This window comes from Anomaloglossus baeobatrachus, chromosome 4, assembly GCF_048569485.1.
Source record: "Anomaloglossus baeobatrachus isolate aAnoBae1 chromosome 4, aAnoBae1.hap1, whole genome shotgun sequence".
NCBI lineage: Eukaryota > Metazoa > Chordata > Amphibia > Anura > Aromobatidae > Anomaloglossus > Anomaloglossus baeobatrachus.
The window spans coordinates 701,287,333-701,313,454 of record NC_134356.1 but is presented as its reverse complement, the minus strand read 5'-3'; the positions used below and the strand labels follow the sequence as shown (position 1 = coordinate 701,313,454).

Below are 26,122 nucleotides of genomic sequence, written 5' to 3'. Positions count from 1 at the left end.
GAGGTCTCATCGTTCTCTAGCAGTGCTCCTCTGAGGTCTTTCATCGTTCCCTAGCAGCGCCCCTCTGAGGTCTCATCGTTCTCTAGCAGCGCCTCTCTGAGGTCTCATCGTTCTGTAGCAGTGCCCCTCTGAGGTGTCATCGTTCTCTAGCAGAGCCCCTCTGAGGTCTCATCGTTCTCTAGCAGCGCTCCTCTGAGGTTTTCATCGTTCTCTAGCAGCGCCTTTCTGAGGTCTCATCGTTCTGTAGCAGTGCCCCTGAGGTCTCATCGTTCCCTAGCAGCGCCCCTCTGAGGTCTTTCATCGTTCTCTAGCAGCACCCCTCTGAGGTCTTTCATCGTTCTCTAGCAGCGCCCCTCTGAGGTCTCATCGTTCTCTAGCAGCGCCCCTCTGAGGTCTTTCATCGTTCTCTAGCAGTGCCCCTCTGAGGTCTTTCATCGTTCCCTAGCAGAGCCCCTCTGAGGTCTCATCGTTCCCTAGCAGCGCCCCTCTGAGGTCTTTCATCGTTCTCTAGCAGCACCCCTCTGAGGTCTTTCATCGTTCCCTAGCAGCGCCCCTCTGAGGTCTCATCGTTCTCTAGCAGTGCCCCTCTGAGGTCTTTCATCGTTCTGTAGCAGCGCCCCTCTGAGGTCTCATTGTTCACTAACAGTGCCCCTCTGAGGTCTCATCGTTCTCTAGCAGCGCCCCTCTGAGGTCTCATCGTTCTCTAGCAGAGCCCCTCTGAGGTCTTTCATCGTTCTCTAGCAGAGCCCCTCGGAGGTCTTTCATTGTTCTCTAGCAGCGTCCCTCTGAGGTCTCATTGTTCTCTAGCAGCGCCCCTCTGAGGTCTCATCGTTCTCTAACAGCGCCCATCTGAGGTCTCATCGTTCTCTAGCAGAGCCCCTCTGAGGTCTTTCATCGTTCTCTAGCAGAGCCCCTCTGAGGTCTCATCGTTCTCTAGCAGAGCCCCTCTGAGGTCTCATCGTTCTCTATCAGCGCCCCTCTGAGGTCTTTCATCGTTCCCTAGCAGCACCCCTCTGAGGTCTTTCATCGTTCTCTAGCAGCGCCTCTCTGAGGTCTCATCGTTCTGTAGCAGCGCCCCTCTGAGGTCTTATCGTTCTCTAGCAGCTCCTCTCTGAGGTCTCATCGTTCTGTAACAGCGCCCCTCTGAGGTCTCATCGTTCCCTAGCAGCGCCCCTCTGAGGTCTCATCGTTCTCTATCAGCGCCCCTCTGAGGTCTTTCATCGTTCCCTAGCAGCACCCCTCTGAGGTCTTTCATCGTTCTCTAGCAGCGCCTCTCTGAGGTCTCATCGTTCTGTAGCAGCGCCCCTCTGAGGTCTTATCGTTCTCTAGCAGCTCCTCTCTGAGGTCTCATCGTTCTGTAACAGCGCCCCTCTGAGGTCTCATCGTTCCCTAGCAGCGCCCCTCTGAGGTCTCATCGTTCTCTATCAGCGCCCCTCTGAGGTCTTTCATCATTCTCTAGCAGCGCTCCTCTGAGGTCTCATCGTTCTCTAGCAGCGCCCCTCTGAGGTCTCATCGTTCTTTAGCAGCGCTTTTCTGAGGTCTCATCGTTCTCTAGCAGCGCTCCACTGAGGTCTTTCATCGTTCTCTAGCAGCGCCTCTCTGAGGTCTCATCGTTCTGTAGCAGCGCCCCTCTGAGGTCTCATCGTTCTCTAGCAGCGCCTCTCTGAGGTCTCATCGTTCTGTAGCAGCGCCCCTCTGAGGTCTTTCATCGTTCCCTAGCAGCGCCCCTCTGAGGTCTCATCGTTCCCTAGCAGCGCCCCTCTGAGGTCTCATCGTTCTCTAGCAGAGCCCCTCTGAGGTCTCATCGTTCCCTAGCAGCGCCCCTCTGAGGTCTCATCGTTCCCTAGTAGCGCCCCTCTGAGGTCTCATCGTTCTGTAGCAGCGCCCCTCTGAGGTCTCATCGTTCTCTAGCAGCGCCTCTCTGAGGTCTCATCGTTCTGTAGCAGCGCCCCTCTGAGGTCTTTCATCGTTCCCTAGCAGAGCCCCTCTGAGGTCTTTCATCGTTCCCTAGCAGCGCCCCTCTGAGGTCTTTCATCGTTCTCTTGTAGCACCCCTCTGAGGTCTTTCATCGTTCTCTAGCAGCACTCCTCTGAGGTCTTTCATCGTTCTCTAGCAGTGCCTCTCTGAGGTCCTTCATCGTTCTCTAGCAGTGCCCCTCTGAGGTCTTTCATCGTTCTCTAGCAGCGCCCCTCTGAGGTCTCATCGTTCCCTAGCAGCGCCCCTCTGAGGTCTCATCGTTCTGTAGCAGCGCCCCTCTGAGGTCTCATCGTTCTCTAGCAGAGCCCCTCTGAGGTCTCATCGTTCTGTAGCAGCGCCCCTCTGAGGTCTCATCGTTCTGTAGCAGCGCCCCTCTGAGGTCTCATCGTTCCCTAGCAGCGCCCCTCTGAGGTCTCTTCGTTCTGTAGCAGCGCCCCTCTGAGGTCTCATCGTTCTGTAGCAGCGCCCCTCTGAGGTCTCATCGTTCTCTAGCAGCGCTCCTCTGAGGTCTTTCATCGTTCTCTAGCAGCGCCTCTCTGAGGTCTTTCATCGTTCTGTAGCAGCGCCCCTCTGAGGTCTCATCGTTCTCTAGCAGCGCCTCTCTGAGGTCTCATCGTTCTGTAGCAGCGCCCCTCTGAGGTCTCATCGTTCCCTAGCAGCGCCCCTCTGAGGTCTCATCGTTCCCTAGCAGCGCCCCTCTGAGGTCTCATCGTTCCCTAGCAGCGCCCCTCTGAGGTCTCATCGTTCTCTAGCAGAACCCCTCTGAGGTCTTTTATCGTTCTCTAGCAGCGCCTCTCTGAGGTCTCATCGTTCTGTAGCAGCGCCCCTCTGAGGTCTCATCATTCTGTAGCAGCGCCCCTCTGAGGTCTCATCGTTCTCTAGCAGTGCCTCTCTGAGGTCTCATCGTTCTGTAGCAGCGCCCCTCTGAGGTCTCATCGTTCCCTAGCAGCGCCCCTCTGAGGTCTCATCATTCTGTAGCAGTGCCCCTCTGAGGTCTCATCGTTCTCTAGCAGCGCCCCTCTGAGGTCTCATCGTTCTCTAGCAGCGCCCCTCTGAGGTCTCATCGTTCTGTAGCAGCGCCCCTCTGAGGTCTTTCATCGTTCTCTAGCAGCGCCCCTCTGAGGTCTTTCATCGTTCCCTAGCAGCGCCCCTCTGAGGTCTCATCGTTCTCTAGCAGCACCCCTCTGAGGTCTCATCATTCTCTAGCAGCGCCTCTCTGAGGTCTCATCGTTCTGTAGCAGCGCCCCTCTGAGGTCTCATCGTTCTCTAGTAGAGCCCCTCTGAGGTCTCATCGTTCTGTAGCAGCGCCCCTCTGAGGTCTCATCGTTCTCTAGCAGCGCCCCTCTGAGGTCTCATCGTTCTCTAGCAGCGCTCCTCTGAGGTCTCATCGTTCTCTAGCAGCACCCCTCTGAGGTCTCATCGTTCTCTAGCAGCGCCTCTCTGAGGTCTCATCGTTCTGTAGCAGCGCCCCTCTGAGGTCTCATCGTTCTCTAGTAGAGCCCCTCTGAGGTCTCATCGTTCTGTAGCAGCGCCCCTCTGAGGTCTCATCGTTCTCTAGCAGCGCCCCTCTGAGGTCTCATCGTTCTCTAGCAGCGCTCCTCTGAGGTCTCATCGTTCTCTAGCAGCGCCCCTCTGAGATCTCATCGTTCTCTAGTAGCACCCCTCTGAGGTCTCATCGTTCTCTAGTAGAGCCCCTCGGAGGTCTCATCATTCCCTAGCAGCGCCCCTCTGAGGTCTCATCGTTCTCTAGCAGCGCCCCTCTGAGGTCTCATCGTTCTCTAGTAGAGCCCCTCGGAGGTCTCATCATTCCCTAGCAGCGCCCCTCTGAGGTCTCATCGTTCTCTAGCAGCGCTCCTCTGAGGTCTTTCATCGTTCTCTAGCAGCGCCCCTCTGAGGTCTCATCGTTCTGTAGCAGCGCCCCTCTGAGGTGTCATCGTTCTCTAGCAGCGCCTCTCTGAGGTCTCATCGTTCTGTAGCAGCGCCCCTCTGAGGTCTCATCGTTCTCTAGTAGAGCCCCTCTGAGGTCTCATCGTTCTGTAGCAGCGCCCCTCTGAGGTCTCATCGTTCTCTAGCAGCGCCCCTCTGAGGTCTCATCGTTCTCTAGCAGCGCTCCTCTGAGGTCTCATCGTTCTCTAGCAGCGCCCCTCTGAGATCTCATCGTTCTCTAGTAGCACCCCTCTGAGGTCTCATCGTTCTCTAGTAGAGCCCCTCGGAGGTCTCATCATTCCCTAGCAGCGCCCCTCTGAGGTCTCATCGTTCTCTAGCAGCGCTCCTCTTAGGTCTTTCATCGTTCTCTAGCAGCGCCCCTCTGAGGTCTCATCGTTCTCTAGCAGTGCCCCTCTGAGGTCTCATCGTTCTGTAGCAGTGCCCCTCTGAGGTCTCATCGTTCTGTAGCAGCGCCCCTCTGAGGTGTCATCGTTCTCTAGCAGCGCCTCTCTGAGGTCTCATCGTTCTGTAGCAGCGCCCCTCTGAGGTCTCATCGTTCTCTAGCAGCGCCCCTCTGAGGTCTTTCATCGTTCTCTAGCAGCGCTCCTCTGAGGTCTCATCGTTCTCTAGCAGCGCCCCTCTGAGATCTCATCGTTCTCTAGTAGCACCCCTCTGAGGTCTCATCGTTCTCTAGTAGAGCCCCTCGGAGGTCTCATCATTCCCTAGCAGCGCCCCTCTGAGGTCTCATCGTTCTCTAGCAGCGCTCCTCTGAGGTCTTTCATCGTTCTCTAGCAGCACCCCTCTGAGGTCTCATCGTTCTCTAGCAGTGCCCCTCTGAGGTCTCATCGTTCTGTAGCAGCGCCCCTCTGAGGTCTCATCGTTCTCTAGCAGCGCCCCTCTGAGGTCTCATCGTTCTCTAGCAGCGCCTCTCTGAGGTCTCATCGTTCTGTAGCAGCGCCCCTCTGAGGTGTCATCGTTCTCTAGCAGAGCCCCTCTGAGGTCTCATCGTTCTGTAGCAGCGCCCCTCTGAGGTCTCATCGTTCTCTAGCAGAGCCCCTCGGAGGTCTCATCGTTCCCTTTGCTGGACCTGCAGGTTTCCGCTCCCCAACTTATATCAGGATAATTGATGTAACCAAAGAGAATTGAAAAGTGAAAATAACAATCCCGCACACACCTCAATCGACAGAGGAATGAAGAACGTTGGTGCTCTCAGAAAATGGGACTTAAAATTTTTTGTTTTACAAACTTCAAAAATGTTTTTCACCACCAAAATAATTCAAAAAAACTGAAGTAGTTTTGTTTTCTCCTAAACATACTGACTTGTCACTTTCACCATACAATGAACCTTGTAAAAAGAAAAAAGATATGAAATTATCATGACTCTCCCAAAGCGCAAAAATTGGCAGTTTCGGGAAAGGGACAAAGTGAACCTGACAGGTCCCCATAGAAAGTTCTGTATGAAACGCACTTTCTAGCATTGTCCATACAGCGGGGCTCAGATGTGACTAATAAGTATCTGATTGTAGGTATAATAATCTAATGCCTGCATATGTGTGTGTATATATAGACCAATAAGTCTCACGGGGGAGCTGACGTGATGACTTCTGCATTGCCTACTTCCTTCTGGATACTCAGCTTCAGGAAATCCTTCTTTACAGACACATATATGAATTGGAAAAGGATTCTAAATCACATCCCCTCAGCACCTTTCTCCCAGTTCCAACTGCTGGTGAAATATTAACCGCGACTGTCTGTCCTGCACGCTACATTCCCCCCTCGAAAGCCAGAAACTTGCACCTTCACAAGAACCTCTTGGAGAAAAATCACAATCCATTCACTGGAATTATAAAATTCTGCATCTCCAGATTTGGCTCCGTCGGGAGGACACGTGCCACGGTGGATTTACATCATAAGGATATCGTCTTGGCTTCTTTTTGTTTGAAAGTTAATCACCATCTACTGAGATGGAAAATGCGGGCCCCCTACTTGTGAAGATTTGGATATGGGTGTGACTGGTAGGTAATTATTACAATATGATTGTGCAAAGCTTGGGCATGGTAGCTAAAGAGCCTGCGTGAGTGACCCAAGCACTGGCAGACGTGATTGACGTGTATGATCGAGCGGTGCTGCAGGCAATCAGAGGCAGATATGAAGGAGGATAGCGTCTGAGCCATGAGATCAGCGTGACTTCTCCAGCACTACCCTGAGCCGAGTGGTGGACACCAACCACCACGTAATGGAGAAATACTTTATAATGATTTATCCTAAGACTATACTCACTATTATAAGTATATCTTGTGGTATTGTAGTCATGTGACTTATCACACTGTATATCGCCATTATACAGAATTGTGTCTGTTCATTATCAGAGCAATAAGGTGGCTCGCGAATAACAAGATTCAAGAAGTTCAGAGACCTACAGTATGTGTGAAAGGTACAACCACCAGGGAAAAGTCCAATTCTTAGCACAGATTTCTCCAAAAGAGCACCCTGAGGATTGTACAGACACTGAGCGGCAGCAGCCGGGTGATGATGAGTGAGGGTTTCTGAAGAATGGACTATCCCTCAGGGGCGGCCAAGTGTACAGCCCATCTACAGGTCTCAGAGCCCCTCTACACCAGCAATTCCCCAACTCCAGTCCTCCCGGCCCCCAATACACCATGATTTCAGGATTTCCTCAGTATTGTACAGAAAGAACCTGGGGCAATTTCTGATGCATCACCTGTGCAATACTGAGTAAAGCCTGAAAACTCCATTTTCCGGGGGACATGAGGACTGAAGTTGGAGAAATGCTGCTCTAATCACTGTCTGCTGGGACCGTAAGGACTGGAGCTGGGGAGATGCTGCTCTAAACTCTATCTGCGGGGGCTCTGAGGGCGATAGTTGGGGAACGCTGCTCTAATCTTCATCTGCTGGGGGCTGTGAGGACTGGAGCTGGGGAAACGCTGCTCTAATCTTCATCTGCTGGGGGTCCTGAGGACTGGAGCTGGGGAAATGCTGCTCTAATCTTCATCTGCTGGGGGCTGTGAGGACTGGAGCTGGGGAAACGCTGCTCTAATCTTTATCTGCTGGGGGCTGTGAGGACTGGAGCTGGGGAAACGCTGCTCTAATCTTCATCTGCTGGGGGCTGTGAGGACTGGAGCTGGGGAAACGCTGCTCTAATCTTCATCTGCTGGGGCTGTGAGGACTGGAGCTGGGGAAACGCTGCTCTAATCTTCATCTGCTGGGGGTCCTGAGGACTGGAGCTGGGGAACGCTGCTCTAATCTTCATCTGCTGGGGGCTGTGAGGACTAGAGCTGGGGAAACGCTGCTCTAATCTTCATCTGCTGGGGGTCCTGAGGACTGGAGCTGGGGAAACGCTGCTCTAATCTTCATCTGCTGGGGGCTGTGAGGACTGGAGCTGGGGAAATGCTGCTCTAATCTTCATCTGCTGGGGGTCCTGAGGACTGGAGCTGGGGAAACGCTGCTCTAATCTTCATCTGCTGGGGGCTGTGAGGACTGGAGCTGGGGAAACGCTGCTCTAATCTTCATCTGCTGGGGGTCCTGAGGACTGGAGCTGGGGAACGCTGCTCTAATCTTCATCTGCTGGGGGCTGTGAGGACTAGAGCTGGGGAAACGCTGCTCTAATCTTCATCTGCTGGGGGTCCTGAGGACTGGAGCTGGGGAAACGCTGCTCTAATCTTCATCTGCTGGGGGCTGTGAGGACTGGAGCTGGGGAAATGCTGCTCTAATCTTTATCTGCTGGGGGTCCTGAGGACTGGAGCTGGGGAAATGCTGCTCTAATCTTCATCTGCTGGGGGCTGTGAGGACTGGAGCTGGGGAAATGCTGCTCTAATCTTCATCTACTGGGGGCTGTGAGGACTGGAGCTGGGGAAATGCTGCTCTAATCTTCGTCTGCTGGGGGTCCTGAGGACTGGAGCTGGGGAAACGCTGCTCTAATCTTCATCTGCTGGGGGCTGTGAGGACTGGAGCTGGGGAAATGCTGCTCTAATCTTCATCTGCTGGGGCTGTGAGGACTGGAGCTGGGGAAACGCTGCTCTAATCTTTATCTGCTGGGGGCTGTGAGGACTAGAGCTGGGGAAACGCTGCTCTAATCTTCATCTGCTGGGGGTCCTGAGGACTGGAGCTGGGGAAACGCTGCTCTAATCTTCATCTGCTGGGGGCTGTGAGGACTGGAGCTGGGGAAATGCTGCTCTAATCTTTATCTGCTGGGGGTCCTGAGGACTGGAGCTGGGGAAATGCTGCTCTAATCTTTATCTGCTGGGGGCTGTGAGGACTGGAGCTGGGGAAATGCTGCTCTAATCTTCATCTACTGGGGGCTGTGAGGACTGGAGCTGGGGAAATGCTGCTCTAATCTTCATCTGCTGGGGGTCCTGAGGACTGGAGCTGGGGAAACACTGCTCTAATCTTTATCTGCTGGGGGTCCTGAGGACTGGAGCTGGGGAAATGCTGCTCTAATCTTCATCTACTGGGGGCTGTGAGGACTGGAGCTGGGGAAATGCTGCTCTAATCTTCATCTACTGGGGGCTGTGAGGACTGGAGCTGGGGAAATGCTGCTCTAATCTTTATCTGCTGGGGGCTGTGAGGACTGGAGCTGGGGAAACACTGCTCTAATCTTCGTCTGCTGGGGGCTGTGAGGACTGGAGCTGGGGAAACACTGCTCTAATCTTCATCTGCTGGGGGTCCTGAGGACTGGAGCTGGGGAAACACTGCTCTAATCTTTATCTGCTGGGGGCTGTGAGGACTGGAGCTGGGGAAATGCTGCTCTAATCTTCATCTGCTGGGGCTGTGAGGACTGGAGCTGGGGAAATGCTGCTCTAATCTTCATCTACTGGGGGTCCTGAGGACTGGAGCTGGGGAAATGCTGCTCTAATCTTCATCTGCTGGGGGCTGTGAGGACTGGAGCTGGGGAAATGCTGCTCTAATCTTCATCTGCTGGGGGTCCTGAGGACTGGAGCTGGGGAAACGCTGCTCTAATCTTCATCTGCTGGGGGCTGTGAGGACTGGAGCTGGGGAAACGCTGCTCTAATCTTCATCTGCTGGGGGCTGTGAGGACTGGAGCTGGGGAAACGCTGCTCTAATCTTCATCTGCTGGGGGCTGTGAGGACTGGAGCTGGGGAAACGCTGCTCTAATCTTCATCTGCTGGGGGTCCTGAGGACTGGAGCTGGGGAAATGCTGCTCTAATCTTCATCTGCTGGGGGTCCTGAGGACTGGAGCTGGGGAAATGCTGCTCTAATCTTCATCTACTGGGGGTCCTGAGGACTGGAGCTGGGGAAATGCTGCTCTAATCTTCATCTGCTGGGGGTCCTGAGGACTGGAGCTGGGGAAACGCTGCTCTAATCTTTATCTGCTGGGGGCTGTGAGGACTGGAGCTGGGGAAATGCTGCTCTAATCTTCATCTGCTGGGGGTCCTGAGGACTGGAGCTGGGGAAACGCTACTCTAATCTCCATCTGCTGGGGGCTGTGAGGACTGGAGCTGGGGAAACGCTGCTCTAATCTTCATCTGCTGGGGGCTGTGAGGACTGGAGCTGGGGAAACACTGCTCTAATCTTCATCTGCTGGGGGTCCTGAGGACTGGAGCTGGGGAAATGCTGCTCTAATCTTCATCTGCTGGGGGCTGTGAGGACTGGAGCTGGGGAAATGCTGCTCTAATCTTCATCTGCTGGGGGTCCTGAGGACTGGAGCTGGGGAAATGCTGCTCTAATCTTTATCTGCTGGGGGCTGTGAGGACTGGAGCTGGGGAAACGCTGCTCTAATCTTCATCTGCTGGGGGCTGTGAGGACTGGAGCTGGGGAAACACTGCTCTAATCTTCATCTGCTGGGGGCTGTGAGGACTGGAGCTGGGGAAATGCTGCTCTAATCTTCATCTGCTGGGGGCTGTGAGGACTGGAGCTGGGGAAATGCTGCTCTAATCTTCATCTGCTGGGGGCTGTGAGGACTGGAGCTGGGGAAATGCTGCTCTAATCTTCATCTGCTGGGGGTCCTGAGGACTGGAGCTGGGGAAATGCTGCTCTAATCTTCATCTGCTGGGGCTGTGAGGACTGGAGCTGGGGAAACGCTGCTCTAATCTTCATCTGCTGGGGCTGTGAGGACTGGAGCTGGGGAAATGCTGCTCTAATCTTCATCTGCTGGGGGCTGTGAGGACTGGAGCTGGGGAAACGCTGCTCTAATCTTCATCTGCTGGGGCTGTGAGGACTGGAGCTGGGGAAATGCTGCTCTAATCTTCATCTGCTGGGGGCTGTGAGGACTAGAGCTGGGGAAACGCTGCTCTAATCTTTATCTGCTGGGGGCTGTGAGGACTGGAGCTGGGGAAACGCTGCTCTAATCTTCATCTGCTGGGGGCTGTGAGGACTGGAGCTGGGGAAACGCTGCTCTAATCTTTATCTGCTGGGGGCTGTGAGGACTAGAGCTGGGGAAACGCTGCTCTAATCTTTATCTGCTGGGGGCTGTGAGGACTGGAGCTGGGGAAATGCTGCTCTAATCTTCATCTGCTGGGGGCTGTGAGGACTGGAGCTGGGGAAACGCTGCTCTAATCTTCATCTGCTGGGGGTCCTGAGGACTGGAGCTGGGGAAACGCTGCTCTAATCTTCATCTACTGGGGGTCCTGAGGACTGGAGCTGGGGAAATGCTGCTCTAATCTTCATCTGCTGGGGGTCCTGAGGACTGGAGCTGGGGAAATGCTGCTCTAATCTTTATCTGCTGGGGCTGTGAGGACTGGAGCTGGGGAAACGCTGCTCTAATCTTCATCTGCTGGGGGCTGTGAGGACTGGAGCTGGGGAAATGCTGCTCTAATCTTCATCTGCTGGGGGCTGTGAGGACTGGAGCTGGGGAAACGCTGCTCTAATCTTTATCTGCTGGGGGCTGTGAGGACTGGAGCTGGGGAAATGCTGCTCTAATCTTCATCTGCTGGGGGCTGTGAGGACTGGAGCTGGGGAAACGCTGCTCTAATCTTCATCTGCTGGGGGTCCTGAGGACTGGAGCTGGGGAAACGCTGCTCTAATCTTTATCTGCTGGGGGCTGTGAGGACTGGAGCTGGGGAAACGCTGCTCTAATCTTCATCTGCTGGGGGCTGTGAGGACTGGAGCTGGGGAAACGCTGCTCTAATCTTCATCTGCTGGGGGTCCTGAGGACTGGAGCTGGGGAAACGCTGCTCTAATCTTCATCTGCTGGGGGCTGTGAGGACTGGAGCTGGGGAAACGCTGCTCTAATCTTCATCTGCTGGGGGCTGTGAGGACTGGAGCTGGGGAAACGCTGCTCTAATCTTCATCTGCTGGGGGCTGTGAGGACTGGAGCTGGGGAAACGCTGCTCTAATCTTCATCTGCTGGGGGCTGTGAGGACTGGAGCTGGGGAAATGCTGCTCTAATCTTCATCTGCTGGGGGTCCTGAGGACTGGAGCTGGGGAAATGCTGCTCTAATCTTCATCTGCTGGGGGCTGTGAGGACTGGAGCTGGGGAAATGCTGCTCTAATCTTTATCTGCTGGGGGCTGTGAGGACTGGAGCTGGGGAAATGCTGCTCTAATCTTCATCTGCTGGGGGCTGTGAGGACTGGAGCTGGGGAAACGCTGCTCTAATCTTCATCTGCTGGGGGTCCTGAGGACTGGAGCTGGGGAAATGCTGCTCTAATCTTCATCTGCTGGGGGCTGTGAGGACTGGAGCTGGGGAAACGCTGCTCTAATCTTCATCTGCTGGGGGCTGTGAGGACTGGAGCTGGGGAAACGCTGCTCTAATCTTCATCTGCTGGGGGTCCTGAGGACTGGAGCTGGGGAAATGCTGCTCTAATCTTCATCTGCTGGGGGTCCTGAGGACTGGAGCTGGGGAAACGCTGCTCTAATCTTCATCTGCTGGGGGCTGTGAGGACTGGAGCTGGGGAAACGCTGCTCTAATCTTCATCTGCTGGGGGCTGTGAGGACTGGAGCTGGGGAAACGCTGCTCTAATCTTCATCTGCTGGGGGCTGTGAGGACTGGAGCTGGGGAAACGCTGCTCTAATCTTCATCTGCTGGGGGCTGTGAGGACTGGAGCTGGGGAAATGCTGCTCTAATCTTCATCTGCTGGGGGTCCTGAGGACTGGAGCTGGGGAAACGCTGCTCTAATCTTCATCTGCTGGGGGCTGTGAGGACTGGAGCTGGGGAAACGCTGCTCTAATCTTCATCTGCTGGGGGCTGTGAGGACTGGAGCTGGGGAAACGCTGCTCTAATCTTCATCTGCTGGGGGCTGTGAGGACTGGAGCTGGGGAAACGCTGCTCTAATCTTCATCTGCTGGGGGCTGTGAGGACTGGAGCTGGGGAAATGCTGCTCTAATCTTCATCTGCTGGGGGTCCTGAGGACTGGAGCTGGGGAAATGCTGCTCTAATCTTCATCTGCTGGGGGCTGTGAGGACTGGAGCTGGGGAAATGCTGCTCTAATCTTTATCTGCTGGGGGCTGTGAGGACTGGAGCTGGGGAAATGCTGCTCTAATCTTCATCTGCTGGGGGCTGTGAGGACTGGAGCTGGGGAAACGCTGCTCTAATCTTCATCTGCTGGGGGTCCTGAGGACTGGAGCTGGGGAAATGCTGCTCTAATCTTCATCTGCTGGGGTCCTGAGGACTGGAGCTGGGGAAACGCTGCTCTAATCTTCATCTGCTGGGGGCTGTGAGGACTGGAGCTGGGGAAACGCTGCTCTAATCTTCATCTGCTGGGGGTCCTGAGGACTGGAGCTGGGGAAATGCTGCTCTAATCTTCATCTGCTGGGGGTCCTGAGGACTGGAGCTGGGGAAATGCTGCTCTAATCTTCATCTGCTGGGGGCTGTGAGGACTGGAGCTGGGGAAACGCTGCTCTAATCTTCATCTGCTGGGGGTCCTGAGGACTGGAGCTGGGGAAACACTGCTCTAATCTTCATCTGCTGGGGGCTGTGAGGACTGGAGCTGGGGAAACGCTGCTCTAATCTTCATCTGCTGGGGGCTGTGAGGACTGGAGCTGGGGAAACGCTGCTCTAATCTTCATCTGCTGGGGCTGTGAGGACTGGAGCTGGGGAAACGCTGCTCTAATCTTCATCTGCTGGGGCTGTGAGGACTGGAGCTGGGGAAACGCTGCTCTAATCTTTATCTGCTGGGGGCTGTGAGGACTGGAGCTGGGGAAACGCTGCTCTAATCTTCATCTGCTGGGGGCTGTGAGGACTGGAGCTGGGGAAACGCTGCTCTAATCTTCATCTGCTGGGGGTCCTGAGGACTGGAGCTGGGGAAATGCTGCTCTAATCTTCATCTGCTGGGGGTCCTGAGGACTGGAGCTGGGGAAACGCTGCTCTAATCTTCATCTGCTGGGGGTCCTGAGGACTGGAGCTGGGGAAACGCTGCTCTAATCTTCATCTGCTGGGGGCTGTGAGGACTGGAGCTGGGGAAATGCTGCTCTAATCTTCATCTGCTGGGGGCTGTGAGGACTGGAGCTGGGGAAACGCTGCTCTAATCTTCATCTGCTGGGGGCTGTGAGGACTGGAGCTGGGGAAACGCTGCTCTAATCTTCATCTGCTGGGGGCTGTGAGGACTGGAGCTGGGGAAATGCTGCTCTAATCTTCATCTGCTGGGGCTGTGAGGACTGGAGCTGGGGAAATGCTGCTCTAATCTTCATCTGCTGGGGGTTCTGAGGACTGGAGCTGGGGAAATGCTGCTCTAATCTTTATCTGCTGGGGGCTGTGAGGACTGGAGCTGGGGAAATGCTGCTCTAATCTTCATCTGCTGGGGGTCCTGAGGACTCGAGCTGGGGAAATGCTGCTCTAATCTTCATCTGCTGGGGGTCCTGAGGACTGGAGCTGGGGAAATGCTGCTCTAATCTTCATCTGCTGGGGGCTGTAAGGACTGGAGCTGGGGAAACGCTGCTCTAATCTTCATCTGCTGGGGGTCCTGAGGACTGGAGCTGGGGAAATGCTGCTCTAATCTTCATCTGCTGGGGGTCCTGAGGACTGGAGCTGGGGAAATGCTGCTCTAATCTTTATCTGCTGGGGGCTGTGAGGACTGGAGCTGGGGAAATGCTGCTCTAATCTTCGTCTGCGGGGGGCTGTGAGGACTGGAGCTGGGGAAATGCTGCTCTAATCTTCATCTGCTGGGGGCTGTGAGGACTGGAGCTGGGGAAACACTGCTCTAATCTTCATCTGCTGGGGGCTCTGAGGACTGGAGCTGGGGAAATGCTGCTCTAATCTTCATCTGCTGGGGCTGTGAGGACTGGAGCTGGGGAAACGCTGCTCTAATCTTCATCTGCTGGGGGCTGTGAGGACTGGAGCTGGGGAAACGCTTCTCTAATCTTCATCTGCTGGGGGTCCTGAGGACTGGAGCTGGGGAAACGCTGCTCTAATCTTCATCTGCTGGGGGTCCTGAGGACTGGAGTTGGGGAAATGCTGCTCTAATCTTCATCTGCTGGGGGCTGTGAGGACTGGAGCTGGGGAAATGCTGCTCTAATCTTCATCTGCTGGGGGTCCTGAGGACTGGAGCTGGGGAAATGCTGCTCTAATCTTCATCTGCTGGGGGTCCTGAGGACTGGAGCTGGGGAAACGCTGCTCTAATCTTCGTCTGCTGGGGGCTGTGAGGACTGGAGCTGGGGAAATGCTGCTCTAATCTTCATCTGCTGGGGGCTGTGAGGACTAGAGCTGGGGAAACGCTGCTCTAATCTTCATCTGCTGGGGGTCCTGAGGACTGGAGCTGGGGAAACGCTGCTCTAATCTTCATCTGCTGGGGGCTGTGAGGACTGGAGCTGGGGAAATGCTGCTCTAATCTTCATCTGCTGGGGGCTGTGAGGACTGGAGCTGGGGAAATGCTGCTCTAATCTTCATCTGCTGGGGGCTGTGAGGACTGGAGCTGGGGAAACGCTGCTCTAATCTTCATCTGCTGGGGGCTGTGAGGACTGGAGCTGGGGAAATGCTGCTCTAATCTTCATCTGCTGGGGGCTGTGAGGACTGGAGCTGGGGAAATGCTGCTCTAATCTTCATCTGCTGGGGGCTGTGAGGACTGGAGCTGGGGAAATACTGCTCTAATCTTCATCTGCTGGGGGCTGTGAGGACTGGAGCTGGGGAAATGCTGCTCTAATCTTCATCTGCTGGGGGTCCTGAGGACTGGAGCTGGGGAAATGCTGCTGTAATCTTCATCTGCTGGGGGCTGTGAGGACTGGAGCTGGGGAAACACTGCTCTAATCTTCATCTGCTGGGGGCTGTGAGGACTGGAGCTGGGGAAATGCTGCTCTAATCTTCATCTGCTGGGGGCTGTGAGGACTGGAGCTGGGGAAACACTGCTCTAATCTTCATCTGCTGGGGGCTGTGAGGACTGGAGCTGGGGAAATGCTGCTCTAATCTTCATCTGCTGGGGGCTGTGAGGACTGGAGCTGGGGAAATGCTGCTCTAATCTTCGTCTGCTGGGGGCTGTGAGGACTGGAGCTGGGGAAATGCTGCTCTAATCTTCATCTGCTGGGGGCTGTGAGGACTGGAGCTGGGGAAATGCTGCTCTAATCTTCATCTGCTGGGGGTCCTGAGGACTGGAGCTGGGGAAATGCTGCTCTAATCTTCATCTGCTGGGGGCTGTGAGGACTGGAGCTGGGGAAACGCTGCTCTAATCTTCATCTGCTGGGGGCTGTGAGGACTGGAGCTGGGGAAACGCTGCTCTAATCTTCATCTGCTGGGGGTCCTGAGGACTGGAGCTGGGGAAATGCTGCTCTAATCTTCATCTGCTGGGGCTGTGAGGACTGGAGCTGGGGAAACACTGCTCTAATCTTCATCTACTGGGGGTCCTGAGGACTGGAGCTGGGGAAATGCTGCTCTAATCTTCATCTGCTGGGGCTGTGAGGACTGGAGCTGGGGAAATGCTGCTCTAATCTTCATCTGCTGGGGGTCCTGAGGACTGGAGCTGGGGAAATGCTGCTCTAATCTTCATCTGCTGGGGGTCCTGAGGACTGGAGCTGGGGAAATGCTGCTCTAATCTTCATCTGCTGGGGGTCCTGAGGACTGGAGCTGGGGAAATGCTGCTCTAATCTTCATCTGCTGGGGGCTGTGAGGACTGGAGCTGGGGAAACGCTGCTCTAATCTTCATCTGCTGGGGGTCCTGAGGACTGGAGCTGGGGAAATGCTGCTCTAATCTTCATCTGCTGGGGGCTGTGAGGACTGGAGCTGGGGAAACGCTGCTCTAATCTTCATCTGCTGGGGGCTGTGAGGACTGGAGCTGGGGAAATGCTGCTCTAATCTTCATCTACTGGGGGCTGTGAGGACTGGAGCTAGGGAAATGCTGCTCTAATCTTCATCTGCTGGGGGCTGTGAGGACTGGAGCTGGGGAAATGCTGCTCTAATCTTCATCTGCTGGGGGCTGTGAGGACTGGAGCTGGGGAAACGCTTCTCTAATCTTCATCTGCTGGGGGTCCTGAGGACTGGAGCTGGGGAAATGCTGCTCTAATCTTCATCTGCTGAGGGTCCTGAGGACTGGAGCTGGGGAAATGCTGCTCTAATCTTCATCTACTGGGGCTGTGAGGACTGGAGCTGGGGAAATGCTGCTCTAATCTTCATCTGCTGGGGGCTGTGAGGACTGGAGCTGGGGAAACGCTGCTCTAATCTTCATCTGCTGGGGGTCCTGAGGACTGGAGCTGGGGAAATGCTGCTCTAATCTTCATCTGCTGGGGGTCCTGAGGACTGGAGCTGGGGAAATTCTGCTCTAATCTTCATCTGCTGGGGGCTGTGAGGACTGGAGCTGGGGAAACGCTACTCTAATCTTCATCTGCTGGGGGTCCTGAGGACTGGAGCTGGGGAAACGCTGCTCTAATCTTCATCTGCTGGGGGCTGTGAGGACTGGAGCTGGGGAAATGCTGCTCTAATCTTCATCTGCTGGGGGCTGTGAGGACTGGAGCTGGGGAAACGCTGCTCTAATCTTCGTCTGCTGGGGGCTGTGAGGACTGGAGCTGGGGAAACGCTGCTCTAATCTTTATCTGCTGGGGGCTGTGAGGACTGGAGCTGGGGAAATGCTGCTCTAATCTTCGTCTGCTGGGGGCTGTGAGGACTGGAGCTGGGGAAATGCTGCTCTAATCTTCATCTGCTGGGGGCTGTGAGGACTGGAGCTGGGGAAACGCTGCTCTAATCTTCATCTGCTGGGGGCTGTGAGGACTGGAGCTGGGGAAACGCTGCTCTAATCTTTATCTGCTGGGGGCTGTGAGGACTGGAGCTGGGGAAATGCTGCTCTAATCTTCATCTGCTGGGGGTCCTGAGGACTGGAGCTGGGGAAACACTGCTCTAATCTTCATCTGCTGGGGGTCCTGAGGACTGGAGCTGGGGAAATGCTGCTCTAATCTTCATCTGCTAGGGGCTGTGAGGACTGGAGCTGGGGAAATGCTGCTCTAATCTTCATCTGCTGGGGGTCCTGAGGACTGGAGTTGGGGAATTGCTCCTCTAATCTTCATCTGCTGGGGGCTGTGAGGACTGGAGCTGGGGAAATGCTGCTCTAATCTTCATCTGCTGGGGGCTGTGAGGACTGGAGCTGGGGAAATGCTGCTCTAATCTTCATCTGCTGGGGGCTGTGAGGACTGGAGCTGGGGAAACGCTGCTCTAATCTTCATCTGCTGGGGGCTGTGAGGACTGGAGCTGGGGAAATGCTGCTCTAATCTTCATCTGCTGGGGGTCCTGAGGACTGGAGTTGGGGAATTGCTCCTCTAATCTTCATCTGCTGGGGGCTGTGAGGACTGGAGCTGGGGAAACGCTGCTCTAATCTTCATCTGCTGGGGGTCCTGAGGACTGGAGCTGGGGAAATGCTGCTCTAATCTTCATCTACTGGGGGTCCTGAGGACTGGAGCTGGGGAAATACTGCTCTAATCTTCATCTGCTGGGGGCTGTGAGGACTGGAGCTGGGGAAATGCTGCTCTAATCTTCGTCTGCTGGGGGCTGTGAGGACTGGAGCTGGGAAAATGCTGCTCTAATCTTCATCTACTGGGGGCTGTGAGGACTGGAGCTGGGGAAACGCTACTCTAAACTCCATCTGCTGGGGGCCATGAGAACAGGACTTGGGAAAATGCTGCTTAAAACTTTGTATGCAGAGGGTCCTGAGGACTGGAGCTGGGGAAACGCTGCTCTAATCTTCATCTGCTGGGGGTCCTGAGGACTGGAGCTGGGGAAATGCTGCTCTAATCTTCATCTGCTGGGGGCTGTGAGGACTGGAGCTGGGGAAATGCTGCTCTAATCTTCGTCTGCTGGGGGCTGTGAGGACTGGAGCTGGGAAAATGCTGCTCTAATCTTCATCTACTGGGGGCTGTGAGGACTGGAGCTGGGAAAATGCTGCTCTAATCTTCATCTGCTGGGGGTCCTGAGGACTGGAGCTGGGGAAACGCTGCTCTAATCTTCATCTACTGGGGGCTGTGAGGACTGGAGCTGGGGAAACACTGCTCTAATCTTCATCTGCTGGGGGCTGTGAGGACTGGAGCTGGGGAAATGCTGCTCTAATCTTCATCTGCTGGGGGCTGTGAGGACTGGAGCTGGGGAAATGCTGCTCTAATCTTCATCTGCTGGGGCTGTGAGGACTGGAGCTGGGGAAATGCTGCTCTAATCTTCATCTGCTGGGGGCTGTGAGGACTGGAGCTGGGGAAACGCTGCTCTAATCTTCGTCTGCTGGGGGCTGTGAGGACTGGAGCTGGGGAAACACTGCTCTAATCTTCATCTGCTGGGGGCTGTGAGGACTGGAGCTGGGGAAATGCTGCTCTAATCTTCATCTGCTGGGGGCTGTGAGGACTGGAGCTGGGGAAATGCTGCTCTAATCTTCATCTGCTGGGGGCTGTGAGGACTGGAGCTGGGGAAATGCTGCTCTAATCTTTATCTGCTGGGGGCTGTGAGGACTGGAGCTGGGGAAACGCTGCTCTAATCTTTATCTGCTGGGGCTGTGAGGACTGGAGCTGGGGAAACGCTGCTCTAATCTTCATCTGCTGGGGGCTGTGAGGACTGGAGCTGGGGAAATGCTGCTCTAATCTTCATCTGCTGGGGGTCCTGAGGACTGGAGCTGGGGAAATGCTGCTCTAATCTTCATCTGCTGGGGGCTGTGAGGACTGGAGCTGGGGAAATGCTGCTCTAATCTTCATCTGCTGGGGGTCCTGAGGACTGGAGCTGGGGAAATGCTGCTCTAATCTTCATCTGCTGGGGGCTGTGAGGACTGGAGCTGGGGAAATGCTGCTCTAATCTTCGTCTGCTGGGGGCTGTGAGGACTGGAGCTGGGGAAATGCTTCTCTAATCTTCATCTGCTGGGGGCTGTGAGGACTGGAGCTGGGGAAACGCTGCTCTAATCTTCATCTGCTGGGGGTCCTGAGGACTGGAGCTGGGGAAACGCTGCTCTAATCTTCATCTGCTGGGGGCTGTGAGGACTGGAGCTGGGGAAATGCTGCTCTAATCTTCATCTGCTGGGGGTCCTGAGGACTGGAGCTGGGGAAATGCTGCTCTAATCTTCATCTGCTGGGGCTGTGAGGACTGGAGCTGGGGAAATGCTGCTCTAATCGTCATCTGCTGGGGGTCCTGAGGACTGGAGCTGGGGAAACGCTGCTCTAATCTTCATCTGCTGGGGGTCCTGAGGACTGGAGCTGGGGAAATGCTGCTCTAATCTTCATCTGCTGGGGGCTGTGAGGACTGGAGCTGGGGAAATGCTGCTCTAATCTTCGTCTGCTGGGGGTCCTGAGGACTGGAGCTGGGGAAACACTGCTCTAATCTTCATCTGCTGGGGGCTGTGAGGACTGGAGCTGGGGAAACGCTGCTCTAATCTTCATCTGCTGGGGGTCCTGAGGACTGGAGCTGGGGAAACGCTGCTCTAATCTTCATCTGCTGGGGGCTGTGAGGACTGGAGCTGGGGAAATGCTGCTCTAATCTTCGTCTGCTGGGGGTCCTGAGGACTGGAGCTGGGGAAACACTGCTCTAATCTTCATCTGCTGGGGGCTGTGAGGACTGGAGCTGGGAAAATGCTGCTCTAATCTTCATCTACTGGGGGCTGTGAGGACTGGAGCTGGGAAAATGCTGCTCTAATCTTCATCTGCTGGGGGTCCTGAGGACTGGAGCTGGGGAAACGCTGCTCTAATCTTCATCTACTGGGGGCTGTGAGGACTGGAGCTGGGGAAACACTGCTCTAATCTTCATCTGCTGGGGGCTGTGAGGACTGGAGCTGGGGAAACACTGCTCTAATCTTCGTCTGCTGGGGGCTGTGAGGACTGGAGCTGGGGAAACGCTGCTCTAATCTTCATCTGCTGGGGGTCCTGAGGACTGGAGCTGGGGAAATGCTGCTCTAATCTTTATCTGCTGGGGGCTGTGAGGACTGGAGCTGGGGAAATGCTGCTCTAATCTTCATCTACTGGGGGTCCTGAGGACTGGAGCTGGGGAAATACTGCTCTAATTTTCATCTGCTGGGGGTCCTGAGGACTGGAGCTGGGGAAACGCTGCTCTAATCTTCATCTGCTGGGGGTCCTGAGGACTGGAGCTGGGGAAATGCTGCTCTAATCGTCATCTGCTGGGGGCTGTGAGGACTGGAGCTGGGGAAACGCTGCTCTAATCTTCATCTGCTGGGGGTCCTGAGGACTGGAGCTGGGGAAATGCTGCTCTAATCGTCATCTGCTGGGGGTCCTGAGGACTGGAGCTGGGGAAATGCTGCTCTAATCTTCATCTACTGGGGGTCCTGAGGACTGGAGCTGGGGAAATGCTGCTCTAATCTTCATCTGCTGGGGGCTGTGAGGACTGGAGCTGGGGAAACGCTGCTCTAATCTTCATCTGCTGGGGGCTGTGAGGACTGGAGCTGGGGAAACGCTGCTCTAATCTTCATCTGCTGGGGGTCCTGAGGACTGGAGCTGGGGAAACGCTGCTCTAATCTTCATCTGCTGGGGGCTGTGAGGACTGGAGCTGGGGAAATGCTGCTCTAATCTTCATCTGCTGGGGGCTGTGAGGACTGGAGCTGGGGAAACGCTGCTCTAATCTTCATCTGCTGGGGGTCCTGAGGACTGGAGCTGGGGAAACGCTGCTCTAATCTTCATCTGCTGGGGGCTGTGAGGACTGGAGCTGGGGAAATGCTGCTCTAATCTTCGTCTGCTGGGGGCTGTGAGGACTGGAGCTGGGGAAATGCTGCTCTAATCTTCATCTGCTGGGGGTCCTGAGGACTGGAGCTGGGGAAACGCTGCTCTAATCTTCATCTGCTGGGGGCTGTGAGGACTGGAGCTGGGGAAACGCTGCTCTAATCTTCATCTACTGGGGGCTGTGAGGACTGGAGCTGGGGAAATGCTGCTCTAATCTTCATCTGCTGGGGGCTGTGAGGACTGGAGCTGGGGAAATACTGCTCTAATCTTCATCTACTGGGGGCTGTGAGGACTGGAGCTGGGGAAACACTGCTCTAATCTTCATCTGCTGGGGGATCCCATATAATAAGGTGGTATATATGAGATCTCATGTAATAAGGCGGTATACATGAGATCCCATATAATAAGGTGGTATACATGAGATCCCATATAATAAGGTGGTATACATGAGATCCCATATAATAAGGTGGTATACATGAGATCTCATGTAATAAGGCGGTATACATGAGATCCGTGGAAAGCTTCAAGAGGAACCTCAAGACCCACCTCTTCCAACAAGCCTACAACCTACAACAGCCCTCAGTCCAGTAGACCACTGCGCAACCAGCTCTGTCCTCACCTATTGTACCATCACCCATTCCCTGTAGACTGTGAGCCCTCGCGGGCAGGGTCCCCTCTCCTCCTGTACCAGTCTGTTATGTACTGTTAATGATTGTTGTACGTATACCCTTTCACTTGTAAAGCGCCATGGAATAAATGGCGCTATAATAATAAATAATAATAATAATAATAATCCCATATAATAAGGTGGTATACATGAGATCCCAGATAATAAAGCGGTAGACATGAGATCCCATATAATAATGTGGTATATATGAGATCTCATGTAATAAGGCGGTATACATGAGATCTCATTTAATAAGGCGGTATACATGAGATCCCATATAATAAGGCGGTATACATGAGATCCCATATAATAAGGTGGTATACATGAGATCCCATATAATAAGGCGGTATACATGAGATCCCAGATAATAAGGCAGTATACATGAGATCCCATATAATAAGGTGGTATACATGAGATCTCATGTAATAAGGCGGTATACATGACATCCCATATAATAAGGCGGTATACATGAGATCCCATATAATAAGGCGGTATACATGAGATCCCATATAATAAGGTGGTATACATGAGATCCCATATAATAAGGCGGTATACATGAGATCCCATATAATAAGGTGGTATACATGAGATCTCATATAATAAGGCGGTATACATGAGATCCCATATAATAAGGCACTCTACATGAGATTCCATATAATAAGGCGGTATACATGAGATCCCATATAATAAGGCGGTATACATGAGATCCCATATAATAAGGTGGTATACATGAGATCCCATATAATAAGGTGGTATACGTGAGATCCCATATAATAAGGCGGTATACATGAGATCCCATATAATAAGGTGGTATACATGAGATCCCATATAATAAGGCGGTATACAGGAGATTCCTAGTTTCTGGCATCTTCTCGGTGACAATCTACGCGGGGAAGGGATAATCCAGTGAGGGGTGAGGATGCTGAGACTTATTCCCACCATGCATAACCGGACGAGCTCCAAGTAATGACAGAAATGACCGGAGGCCATAAAGGTTTTTGTGGTATCAGATCAGATAGTTTGAGATGATAGGAGCCAGAGAAACTTTTTACGTTTCGCCATTTGAAAAGCACATGAACAGGTGGAGGATTTGCCGGAAACATTGTCTAGTGTAACATCGGTGTAGGCTGCGGCTACAATAAGGTCTGACAGCCGATACATTGTGTCCAGAAGAAGAAAGATGGGGTAATCAGCAGTTGTTCTGGGGAAGATGAAGCCTTAGTTTCGGGTGCTCTGTGCTGAAGACGTTGGATGTCTCTCTACTGGGGAGAAGTGTCATTCAGGAGACCCCAGGAAACCGCTGATTATTCTGTATTATAACCTTGTGTGAACAGTAAAGTATTGTGTTACATGGTGGTGATTCAGATGTGATTGTCCACCCGATCAGTGGATCTATGAGTGCCAGATCTCTCTTACAAAGTGGTCCCTAAAAAGGTGTGGTCCCCAATAAGGTGTGGTCCCCAATAATATGTGGTCCTCAATAAGGTGTGGTCCTCAATAAGGTGTGGTCTTCAATAAGGTGTGGTCCTAATCTGGCCCCGATCCTTCACCACCATGAAATAATCAGTCATTTCCCCTCACTGATGATATTATCCTCATCAATTAGTTTTTGGGTCATGCTGCATTATTAGCTCACAAACACTAGCACAACTTTGTGTGTTTCGGAGAAATTGCTTTCAATGTAACCAGAAGTGCTGAATAATCCACTCTTGGGTGCGTCCTTCATCCCCATGCTTATGTTCTTCATCCCCGTGCTTACATTCTTCATCCCCATGCTTACGTTCTTCATCACCATGCTTACGTTCTTCATCCCCATGCTTACGTTCTTCATCCCCATGCCTACGTTCTTCATCCCCGTGCTTGCGTTCTTCATCCCCGTGCTTACGTTCTTCATCCCCGTGCTTGCGTTCTTCATCCCTGTGCTTACGTTCTTCACCCCCATGCTTACGTTCTTCACCCCCGTGCTTACGTTCTTCATCCCCGTGCCTACGTTCTTCATCCCCGTGCTTGCGTTCTTCATCCCCGTGCTTGCGTTCTTCATCCCCGTGCTTACGTTCTTCATCCCCGTGCTTGCGTTCTTCATCCCTGTGCTTACGTTCTTCACCCCCATGCTTACGTTCTTCACCCCCGTGCTTACGTTCTTCATCCCCGTGCTTGCGTTCTTCATCCCAGTGCTTGCGTTCTTCACCCCCGTGCTTGCGTTCTTCACCCCCGTGCTTGCGTTCTTCACCCCCGTGCTTGCGTTCTTCACCCCCGTGCTTGCGTTCTTCACCCCCATGCTTACGTTCTTCACCCCCGTGCTGACGTTCTTCACCCCCATGCTGACGTTCTTCACCCCCGTGCTTGCGCTCTTCACCCCCGTGCTTGCGTTCTTCACCCCCGTGCTTGCGTTCTTCACCCCCGTGCTTGCGTTCTTCACCCCCGTGCTTGCGTTCTTCACCCCCGTGCTTGCGTTCTTCACCCCCGTGCTTGCGTTCTTCACCCCCGTGCTTGCGTTCTTCACCCCCATGCTTACGTTCTTCACCCCCATGCTGACGTTCTTCACCCCCGTGCTTGCGCTCTTCACCCCCGTGCTTGCGCTCTTCACCCCCGTGCTTGCGTTCTTCACCCCCGTGCTTGCGTTCTTCACCCCCATGCTTACGTTCTTCACCCCCATGCTGACGTTCTTCACCCCCATGCTTACGTTCTTCATCCCCGTGTTTACGTTCTTCATCCCCATGCTTACGTTCTTCACCCCCGTGCTTGCGTTCTTCACCCCCGTGCTTGCGTTCTTCACCCCCGTGCTTGCGTTCTTCACCCCCGTGCTTGCGTTCTTCACCCCCGTGCTTGCGTTCTTCACCCCCGTGCTTGCGTTCTTCACCCCATGCTCACGTTCTTCACCCCCATGCTGACGTTCTTCACCCCCGTGCTTGCGCTCTTCACCCCCGTGCTTGCGTTCTTCACCCCCGTGCTTGCGTTCTTCACCCCCATGCTTACGTTCTTCACCCCCATGCTGACGTTCTTCACCCCCATGCTTACGTTCTTCATCCCCGTGCTTACGTTCTTCATCCCCATGCTTACGTTCTTCACCCCCATGCTTACAGCTACTGGAAAAGGGACTGAGTGTTTTTTGTAGAAGAGAATACCACCTCATTACTTTTCTGATTGAATCTAAGGAAGTTACAGGATTTTGGATCATAGCAGAGTAAGGCTGACCTCACATGTCCAGTATTCATCCGTTAGAAAGGATCCTGCAGAGATCCATTGGGAAAAAAGTTCTCCAAACACAACCTTTTTGTCCATTGTTAAATAACTGATGTGTGCCGGATCCGTTTTCTTAACATTGGAGTCTATGGAGAATGGATTTGTTACCTGATTGCTATTTAACCATCCGTTTTTCTTGCATTTGTAACAAATCAGTTTTTTCTTACAGGATCCGTTTCAAATGAAAGATAAATAGCAATCAGTTAACGGATCTGTACTCCATAGACCCCATGTTGTAAAAATGGATCCACCAGAAATAATTTTGCCAACAAATCTCTGCAGGATCCGTTCTAATGGATGATTACAGGACTACTCAGCCTAAAATGCACAGAATGTATAGAAACCACAATGTGTCACTACACAATGAATAAGATAGTAAGATTCACGTGATACGTGAGACTTTCACCAGAATAGTGTCTGAGGATGCAATGCTGATTACGATGGAAGGTTTTGACCCCTTTATTAAATCTGCCCCATGTGTTAGGAAAAATTTAGACCCTTTGTTTTGGTAAATGGCGTCCCAGCCGACAAACCCTCACCAGTCAATTATCAGCAATCCCGTTCACACGTGATCCCAGCTTTCACTGGACAGCCTCTATAAAATACATTTTACATGTGAACATAAATGAATAACATGTATTAGGTCCACAGTAGTATTGTGAGATCACTTAGGTACAGTACTCTACACTGTGTGCAGAATTATTAGGCAGATGAGTATTGTGATCCCATGACACTTTTATACATGTCGTCCTACTCCGCGCTGTATAGTGAGAGCCAACTACCAATGAAGTAACTCCGGTGATGTGCCTCTGTAATGAGGAGGGGTGCGGTGTAATGACACAACACCCTATATAAGGGGGGCTTAATTATTAGGCAACTTCCTTTCCTTTGGTAAAATGGGTCAGAAGAGAGATTTGACGGGCTCTGTAAAGTCCATATTGTGAGATGTCTTGCAGAGGGACGCAGCAGTCTTGAAATTGCCAAACGTTTGAAGCGTGATCACCGAACAATCAAGCGTTTAATGGCAAATAGCCAACAGGGTCGCAAGAAGCGTGCTGGTCAAAAAAGACGCAAAATAACTGCCCATGAATTGAGGAAAATCAAGCGTGAAGCTGCCAAGAGGCCATTTGCCACCAGTTTGTCCATATTTCACAGCTGAAACGTTACTGGAGTATGAAAAAGCACAAGGTGTGCCATACTCAGGGACATGGCCAAGGTAAGGAAGGCTGAAAACCACCACCTCTGAACAAGAAACAAGATAAAACGTCAAGACTGGGCCAAGAAATATC

General features: G+C 53.4%; 1 protein-coding gene across 1 annotated transcript in view; it reads left to right on the top strand.

Annotated features, from left to right (window-relative positions):
* The first annotated feature begins 5,633 nt into the window (after nt 1-5,633).
* EPO (erythropoietin) overlaps nt 5,634-26,122 on the top strand; it is a 112,684-nt gene continuing 92,195 nt past the window's right edge. The window contains exon 1 of the mRNA XM_075343283.1: nt 5,634-5,918. Within this exon, the coding sequence (XP_075199398.1) occupies nt 5,906-5,918 (13 nt within the window). The 5' untranslated portion in view covers nt 5,634-5,905. The remainder of the gene's footprint in view (nt 5,919-26,122) is intronic.